At 42.0% G+C, this 10,091-nt stretch overlaps 1 protein-coding gene across 1 annotated transcript in view; it reads right to left on the bottom strand.

The window, feature by feature from the left end:
• LONP2 (lon peptidase 2, peroxisomal) overlaps positions 1-1,812 on the bottom strand; it is an 80,420-nt gene extending 78,608 nt beyond the window's left edge. Inside the window, exon 1 of the mRNA XM_006882502.1 lies at positions 1,580-1,812. Within this exon, the coding sequence (XP_006882564.1) occupies positions 1,580-1,812 (233 nt within the window). The remainder of the gene's footprint in view (positions 1-1,579) is intronic.
• Between the last annotated feature and the right edge of the window lie 8,279 nt (positions 1,813-10,091).

Genomic DNA, 10,091 nt, shown 5'->3' with positions numbered 1-10,091 from the left:
AACCAATAAATGGGACCACAGACATCAGCCCAGTCATTGAGGACTATACAATACATGTACCTACAAAATGTAGACCAAACGCAATACTGAGTGTATTCCACCTCATAGCAACCACAGAGGACAGAACAGAACAGCTCCATAGAGTTCCCAAAGCTAGAAAGCTTTACAGAAGGACACTACAATTTGCCCCCAGCTGCTGGGTTCCAACCAACTTTTTGGTTTAGTAGGTGAATGCTTTAACCACTACACCTCCAAGGCTCCTGTCTATAAGCACACCCACTACCAACAGGTAATTCTATCTCGCAGTGAACCTGTATGCAGTTTCTTTCTTTTTTTAAAATTTATTTTATGTGTGTACCATCAAATTAGATCTGACTGGTAGTGGAGGAGATTGCTCCTCCTTCTCCGGAAGAGCATCTGGTGGATTCGAACCACATACCTCTGAGATTGCAGTGCAGTTTCTTGTCACTAGAGCTCCCTTGTAGCAGTTTCTAAAGCTGTAAATCTTTATGGGATGAGCCTGCTCATCTGGTTTCCCACTGCCTAGCTGGCTTATATAAAAGAATTTAGGGAGCTCTGCTGTTCTAGTGGTAAGAAGCTGTGCTGTGATCCTGAAGGTCCACGGTTCAAATCCACCAGAGCCTCCATAGGAGAAGGCCAGGCTATCTCTTCCTGTGCATCAACTGCCTTGGAAAATCCACCGGAAGGTCAGCTATGGGTCGGTTCTGACTCAACGCAAACATCAAAATGTGATTCCACCATAAAATGGAATGAAGTCTATGCTACAGCAGGGATAGGCCTTAAAAACAGTACATTAAGTGAAATAAGCCAGACACATGAGAGAAGAGCCTCAACAAGATGGACTGAAGCAATGAATACAATAACGAGCTCAAGCATATCAGAGATTGCAAGGATGGGCATATAGTTCATAAAGCCGCCGCCGAGTCGCCTTTTGGCACCCAGCACCCAATACACTAGAGCCAAAGGTCAAATCTTGTATGATCTCCTTTATATGAAATACACAGACTAGACAAACTCTTGAGAGAGTAAAATCAGTTACTGTGAGCTGGGGGGCGGGGAGAATGGCAAGTTATTATGTAATGAGTACACAGTTTCTGTGTGGGGTGATGAAAATGTTCTAGAAACGGTGGTGATTGCACAATCCTGGGAGGGTGATTCATGGCACTGGACCGAACAGCTGCAAATGGTTAAAAACCAGCAAGTTTTATGTTGTGTACATTTTACCGTAATTGACCGGGGGGGGGGGGGGAAGAAATGAAAAACGGGGCCGTTTAGAAGGGAACTAGAAAAATAGGCAATGCAGAAGAGTAGAGGGGACCTCGGATAAGGGGATAAACAAGCTTAAAAACAAAAGGAAGAAAGACAAAAACAAAGGATAGGCAACTAGCCGGGAAGGAGAGGCCTGGAAAGTTAAAAGCAGTGACGAGCCGGGAGCAGGTGGGGAATTCGAGTCAAATTGCTAAACGTCCGCGGTTGTCGTCTGGAAGCGCGCTGCCGAGGCTCCGCGCTGCAGGTGCGACCCCAGCCCGGCCCGGCAGCCCAGCGGCCGCCGCCATACCTGTGCAGGGCCGGCAGGTCCTGCGCGTCGCTGGGCGGGTCGGGCGTGTTGGGGATGACCCCAAGGATGGTGCTCTGCAGGGACGTGCCCTTGAGCAGGCGGCTCCGCACCAGCTGCAGGTTCCGGGCCGAGTCCACGCTGGTGCGCATGGTGGAGCCCGGCAACAGCACGCCCTCATGGGTGAGCAGCAACGGCAGGCGACGGGGGATCTGGATGGGGCTCACCGACGACATGGCCACAAGTGGACCGCACCGGGGACCGTCCAGGAGCCGGATCTCGACTGGGCCGAGCTGCGCCACTGCTTCCGGCCCCGCTACGGCCCGCCCCCTGGCTCAAAAGCCGCGGCTTCGCGTCCCTCCGGGGACTGTGGCTCGGGCCTGCGTGTCATAAATAGACTAAAAGAAGCGCACGACAAAAACGTCTTCTCCAGGCCCTTTTCCGCACTGAGATGTGTTTGCAAGGACGATCGTGTTGAAATTGTACATACACAATTTCTTGTAAGATTTTAATTCCAATTAATTACATATTTAAAGAAATATTGCAAAAATATTGTAAGGAGTTCCCACGTAGTACCTATACTCTGTTTTCTCTGTTAACATCCTTCATAATCTTACTACAGTTAACAAAACCAGAAAATTAATGCTATCAGTAATCTATAGACGCTAGCCCATTTTGCCAGTTTTCTCACTAATGCCTTTTTACAGGTCCAAGATTTCACTTTTCATTTAGTTGTGATGTCCTCTAATTGCTAATAATTTCTTCGCCATTTCTAGCCACCCCCCCCCCCCTTTAAGGCCTTTCCGTTTTTATTAAAGATCAAGAATGACATTTTGGGGAGCTCTGGTGGCCTAGTGGCAAGGAGCTGCAACTACAATCCCAGAGGTGAACGGTTCAAATCCACCAGATGCTCTGCCGGGGAAGGAGGGACAATCTCTTCCTGTACCAGTCAGATCTGATTTGACGGTACACGCACACAAAAATTAAAAAAAAAAAAAAGAATGACATTTTAAAATTTTCGCTTATTTTATAATTATGATTTAGGGGGAAATATACAAAACATACAACCATTCATGCACATTTTGGTTTATAACACTAATTCCATTACCTACCGTCCTGACTTTGTAATTTTTATTTCTTTTTTTTTTGTAATTTTTATTTCGATCAATCCCTTTAGTCTACCTCTTTCTGTCGTCTGGGCTACATCTTTGGGTAAATGTGCTCTTTTGACTTTATATGGTTGGATATTCTAAGGAGTATTATTGGTGACGTTTTAACAATAGATAAATGTTATGCCACAGCCCAGCGCTGTGACTACACTCATGATGGCCCCGCATTGGGTTCCTGAGACTATCACTGATAATCTTTTCTCACACTAGTGGATTAAAATCTTCAACCTTTCAATTACCAGCCCCATGCATCCTGTACTACACGATTAGAGCTCCTTGATGACCTTATTTATTGTTGTTGTTGCTAAGTCACTTGAGTCGAATATGACTCACAGTGACCCTATGAACAGCATATCTAAACCCTGTCCAATCCTGTGTCTTCCCTACAATCTCTGACGCTCTAGCCCATTGCTGTGCCAATCCACCTGATTGAGGGTCTTCATCTTCTTCACTGTCCCTCCACCTTTCCAAGCTTGATGTCCCTCTCCAACGAATAGCCTCTCCTAGCAACATGCCCAAAATATGTGAGATGAATCTTCATCATTATTGCTTCCATGGAGCACTCTAGATGCACCTTTTTCAAGACGTACCTGGTCTTTTTGGTAGTGCATGAGATATTCAGCACTCTTCTCCAACACCACATTTCAAAGGCAACAATTCTTTTGTCATCCTTATTTATTGCCCAGCTATCAGATGTATAGCAAGTGACTGAAAAGACCGTAGTCTGAATCAGATGCACCTTAGTCCTCAAACAGACATCACTGCTTCTTAATAATAATTTGGGGAGGTCCCAGTGCAATATGTCTCCTGATCTCCTGACTGTTTGTACCATGTGTATTGACTGTGGATCCACGTTAAGATGAAGTCATTGACAGTTCCAATATTTTTCTCCATCTAACAAAATGTTGTCTATCATTCCAGTGGTGAGGATTTTTGACTTTTTGACATTGAGATGCAATCCATGTTGAAGGCTGCAGGGTTTAACTTTCTGCAGCAAGTGCTTCCAGCCTTTCTCATTTCAGCAAGCAAGTTTGTGTCATCTGCATAATGAATTCAAAAGCAAATTCAAGCCTTGAGTTACAATACTTAGAGATGTTATGGGCAAAATCTTGAATGATCCAGAAAACAAAAAGAGAAGATGGAGAGAATACACAGAATCCCTGTACCAAAAAGAATTGATTGGCACTGAAATATTTTATGAAATACCATATGGCCAAGAGCCAATGGCAATGAAGGAAGATGTTGAAAGTGCACTGAAGACATTGTCAAAAAATAAGGCCCTAGGAATCGATGTGATACAAACGGACATGATTCAAATGACAGATGGAGCCCTGGATGTACTTACCAGTGTATGCCTGGAAATTTGGAGGACAGCTAACTGGACAACTGAAGAGATCCGTGTTTGTTCCCATTTCCAAGAAAGGTGATCCAATAGAATGTCAAAATTATCAAATAATATATCACATGCAAGCAAAATACTGCTGAAGATCATTCAAAAATGGCTAGAATAGTACCAAGACATAGAACCGCCCTGTGTTCAAGCTGAATTTACAAGAGGCAGTATCATCACCAGGGATATCATTGCTGATGTCAGATAGATCCTGACTGAAAGTAAAGAATACCAGAAGAATGTCTAGTTGTGTTTGTTGACATGCAAAGGCATTTCTGTGTGGATCATAACAAATTATGGCTAAGATTCAGAAGAATGGAAATTGCAGAAAACCTAAATGTAGACCTGAGAACAGAGAAAGGTAACACTACATGGTTTAAAATTAGGAAAAGCATGCATCAGAATTGTATCCTTTCTCCATACATATTTAATCTGTATGCTGAGCAAATTATTCAAGATGCTGGACTCTATGAAGAAGAATGTGACATCAGAATTTTTGGAGCAAGATTCATCAGTAACCTTTGTTATGTAGTCAATCTATAGACTTGTTTATTTTCTGTCTGTCCACAGGGAATAGGTTTTATTCCAGGTTTGAAGAGTGACTTGTGGGTTCCACCAGTCTCTATCAGACCAGCAAATCTGGCCTGTTTTCTGTTTTTGAGAAAATATCTCTCTCTATTCTGCCCAGATTCATCTATTGTGATTCTTTAAGACCATGATGTAAGATATCTTTAAGAACCTTTGTGAGTGTTCAGTAAGAGTGGTGGTAACCAGGCGCCATCTAGTTCTGGCCTCAGGGTTCTGGAGTTGAGGCTTGTATAGTCCATCAGTCCTTTTAACTAATGTTTCAGTACATCATTGCATATTTAATCTCTTCTTTGTTCTAGAGAGGAAAAAAAAATCCAATGGTTACTCTTTAAATGAGTACTCAAAAGCTTTTAAGACCATATAGCCCCTCACCAAAGTAGGAGGCATAACATTGTCTTTATGGACAATGCTTTGCCAATTGATCTTGATGTCTGCCAAACCTATGGAGTCATGACTTTTAAAACCTTGAAGCTATTCATTGGTGATTTTTTTGTCCCCTTAATTTGGATTCAGCATAATATATGTCTGGCAAGAATACCTCAGAAATTATGTTTTTCTCTTTTCTTTGTGACACAAGATGATGATGATGATGCCAACCTTGGTCATTTGATGAAGGTGGTATTTGCTGGGTTGTTCCACTGTTGGCCACTGTTCAGCTCTTTGTAAATAATAATTACTTCCTTGGGATACATTTATTGGTTAGAATTATACTCTAAGGAAAGTCTATCCCTTCTCCTTATTTGCTTAGCCGATTATTTATTTAGTATGAGTATTTTCTTTATAGATAATGATCTGACAATATTGTATTTTGTTGCTCAACTTATTTCTGTTTGCGTCATTGTACTCCTTTGTGCTAGGACTTTATTCGAGTTTGGCCATGAGGCACAGGGAACTATATTGGTTTTTATCCAAATATGAAGGCCAATCTTGCTGTCAGAATATCTAAAAGGTAACAAAATTCAAGTCCATTGGTTAAATGCTGAGGGGCTGCCAAGTTCAAATCTCTGGGCTGAGAGCAGGATAGAGAGAACATAAGACAAAACCCACACAAATGTTTCTTAGAGTAACAGACCCATAAACCCCTGAGTCTGACATGGGCAGATGGAAACAAATGTTTGTATGCAACAGGAGGCAGAAGGCGGGTGTGCTGTGATGGATATAGCAACATCAGACTTTGGACTCACCTTGCCAGAACTATCTGTTTCTTTCTCTGACTTGACTCCACTTTCTTTCATCATTCATGGAACAACTATTTTTTTCCAAATACTTCATGTTGAGGTAACTCTGGTGGTATCATCTTTAAGATGTGCTACTAACTTTTAGCACCACAGTGGTCTTAAACACAATATTGCACTTTTCCATTTCTATGCCAATAGCTGTGCAGTGGGAGAAATATGGACAATCTCCTTATATGTGATTTACATCCTTGTAAAACTGTTGGTGGTTTCCAACGCAATAGCAATGAGTGAGTGAGAAAAATATGTGTTGGATACTTTTCTAAGTGCCAAGGATAAGTCAATGAAGAACACATATAAGGTCCTTGCTTTCATGTAGCTGATACTTCAATGACAAAAACAAACATCAAGCAAGGAAAATGTTTCTAAATTGTGTGGGATAATTCCTTTAGCTAGATGGTCAGAGATCTTCCAAAGAGGTGACATTTGAACCCTAACTCCATCCTCTCTCAGCCTTGGATTATGAAGAGCTATTTTATACATCGCAGGCGATTCAATGGCACATAAAAACAATAAGATATTATGGAGGTTTTGTGGCAGGAGTGACATTCACTTCCTAAATAACATGCCTCAGGAAGCTTTGATAACTGTCAATAGTTGTAGTAGGATTTCAGACCTTTTGTCCATAGAGTCGCTATGAGTCGTGCTCAACTCAAAGGCAATCAACACCACCACCACATTAAGCAAAAAGGAGATAGGACACATCCCTGGTGTACACCCTTCCCAATTTTGAACCATGCGGTGTTTCCCTTGCTCTGTTCTGACAACTGCCTCCTGGTCCTGGTTTCACATTAGTATAATTAAGTGTTCTGGGATTTCCGTTCATCTCAGAGTCAGCCACAGTTTGTTGTGATCCACACAGTCAAGACACCTTTGTATAGTCAATGAAACACAGAGATATTCCTCTGGTATTCCCTGCTTTCAGCTGAGATCCATCTAACATCAGCTACAATATCCCTAGTACCATGACCCCTTCTAAACCTAGCCTGGACTTGTTCTCTGCTGATGTGCTGGTTCAGTCGGTTTTGGATAATCTTCAGTAGAATCTTGCTTGCATGTGAAATCAATGAGATTGTTCTATAGTTTCCACACTGTTGGGTCACCCTTCTTTGGAATGGGAACAAATATAGATCTCTTCCAGTCAGTTGGCCAGGTGGTTGTCCTCCAGATTTCTTGGCCCAACTTGATGAGCACATCTAGAGCAGCATCTGTTTGTTGAAATATATCAATTAGTATATCGTTTGCTTTTTGCCAATTCTTTCAGAGCAGCTTGAACTTCCTTCAGCACCACAGGCTCTTGCTAATAAACACTCTCATTGAATGTTTTCAACATGTACACCAAAACCAACAATAACAAACAATATATTTTATTCATATAATGATTGCTGAGTATTTTTATGAGTAAGTATTTTTAAAAAATTAGTAGTGCATTATTGCAAATGTGGTGGATCCAAATGAAAACAAGCCCTGGAGACGTAATGCAAAATATATAGGGCGACTGATGTTAGTTTGAGGAATAAGGTACATTTGATGTAGGTCTTTTCACTTCTATTCTACTGAGAGCTGTACAATGAACAAAGATGACAGAAGAAGAATTAATGCCTTTGAACTGTGGTATTGGAGAAGAGCACTGAATATTCATGGACAGCCAAAAGAACAGACAGATATGTCTTGGAGAGGGTGCATCCAGAGTGTTCCTTGGAGGCAAGGATGGCAAACATTTGTCTCACATACTTTGGGCATGTTGCTAGGAGAGACCGTTCCTTTGGAGAAGGACATCATGTTTGAAAAGGGACGAGGAAGGCGAATGAGAGGAATCCTCTTCCAGGTAAATTGACACAGTGTCTGCAGCAATGGACTCGAGTGTGCCAGAGACTGTGAAGTTGGCACAGGATCGGACAAGGTTCAGATCTGTTCCCAGGGTCGCTATGAATCATATTCAACTCAACAATGCCTGACAACAACAATGTAAGAGTCAGTGGTTTGAACCCACCAGCCATGCCTCAGAAGGAAGATGGGGACTCGTCTCCTGCTAAGATTTACAGCCTTGGGTGTAAGAGTTGGATGAAGAGTTTCTATGAGTTAGAACTGGGAGGCACCGTCTTTTCATTCTCTCGGCTCACCTCTGTGTTATGTGTCAGCTGAGCATCAAGAATCTAAATGGGAGCTCTCTAGTGGCTTTTGGATTTCCTGGTCCCTTCTTTGACAGGATTTGTGTGAACTTCATTTGCTTTTCTAACAAATATGTTTTAAGCATCTTTTGTGTGCTGGACACTGTGCTAAAAAAATACCCCAAATTCAAACTCATGGCAATTGATTCAGAACCAACTCATAACAGATGCTCCAGCAAGTTTTCAGAGGCTACAAATGATGTGGGGAAAGATTGTCACCTTTCTTCCTTGGAGCCTCTGGTGTGTTTGAACGGCCAGAGAGTCCTGCCTTTGGATTAATACGACAACTCCTTATGGACTAGGCCACTGGAATTCTCTATTTTTGAGTAAAGACTACATCAGCAAACAAGACAGGTAAAGCCCCTGGCTTCAAAATGCTTACATTCCAGTGAGGTACACAGAAAAAAAAAGAAGACAACAAAAAATGCCGATTTTAAAAAATGAGAAGTAAAGAAAATAGAATAGGAAAAATGTACAAAGTGACAGGCAGGGAGGATGCACCATTAGAGGGGTAGATCTAGGACGGCTACCCTGAAGAGGTGATATTTAACTTGAGACTTCAGTGATCAGAGTTCTCTAAGGAACTGGGAGGGGACCCTTCTCTGCAGGGGTTAGGACGGCTACAAAGACCAACACTGAAAGGAACAAGACTCAACATCGATTCTCAGCTGTTGGAACAGAGAAAATGGATAGCTCTGGCCAAGAGCATTTGGAGCTAGCAAGAGGAAGGTCACTTAAGAACAAGTCAAGTTGAATGACACATAGAATGACTTAAGCAGAAGGAAGAAGTCAAGAGAAAGGTCTAAGCACTTAAATGTCTTCAGGGACCGGCTTGCAGGAGCCTCCTCTCCCTTGCCTTCCCTACTCTCTGGTAGCCTTTTTGGTCTTGACAGCCTGGCCCTGCTGGGTAAGAACAATAAGGAAATAAATAAGCCAATGGAGAAAGTTTTAGATACAGTTCACTTTGCTCCAGGGCCCTCCCTCAGGTGCATAGGTCATTTTTCCACATGCAAAAGACCCGTGTCTAAACACTGCTGTTGATCTTGACCTCTGCCCATAGGCAGGAGGAAAATCGAAGACTGGCAGTAGCTGCTTCCTTTCTGTTTTATTCCCGGTCATGTCCTGGTTTCCATCATGGATAAACTTTGTCCGAGAGAAAGTAGGGAGATCAGGGAATTTTTCAAGAACTACTGCACTTCTTGGAGGGAATTCACCCACCCGGCAAGGAAGCAGAAGAAGATTCAAGCTAATGTATGGCTGAGCTCCAGCTGGGTTGGGCTGGAATGTGCAATTCACACTCTACACACATAACGAATTTTCTTGATTTTTCATGTGCTTTGAATGCCCTTGTCAGTTTGCAGGGAAATTTTAATCTACAAAATAAAGTAGCGGGGTGGAGAGTATAAAGTAAAACCTCTGTAGTATTTTCATGCAAGTTACGTAAATGTAAACAAGATTATTAAATCATCCTGTACGTGAAAGAGGAAGAGAAAAAACATTTCTTTATTTGATCTCTAATAATCTGGTTTTCCTCATCAGTTTCTACTTAATGGTTAATGAGAAGATAAAGGTTTAGATTTAGTCATTTTAAAACCTTATTTCATGCAGTAATTTAAATAATCTAAGTATTGCTCAGAGTCCCTGAGTAGTGCAAATGGTTAATACAATTGGCTGTTAACTGGAAGATTGAGTGTTCAAGTCCACCACAGGAATGTATAACGCGATCCTGGTGATTTATTTCAGGGGAGAAAAAAAATCAACCATTGAAAACTCCGAGGAGCTCAGTTTAATTCTGAAACTCACTGTTGCTGTTATCATTAGGTGCCCTGGAAGCCACTATGATCTGGGAGTTACCAGAGCTTGCTCTGTGACTCATAGCAACTTTGTAAATAACAGCTAGAAAACTTCCCCTATACTGTAAATCACCCTATACATGTATGCACGCATCCTCTTCTGTGCCAT

Source organism: Elephantulus edwardii, unplaced genomic scaffold, assembly GCF_000299155.1.
Source record: "Elephantulus edwardii isolate Elephantulus edwardi_28Jun2011 unplaced genomic scaffold, EleEdw1.0 scaffold00021, whole genome shotgun sequence".
Taxonomy (NCBI): Eukaryota; Metazoa; Chordata; class Mammalia; order Macroscelidea; family Macroscelididae; genus Elephantulus; species Elephantulus edwardii.
Note: the sequence above shows the minus strand (reverse complement) of the source record. Positions and strands in the feature narration are given on the sequence as shown.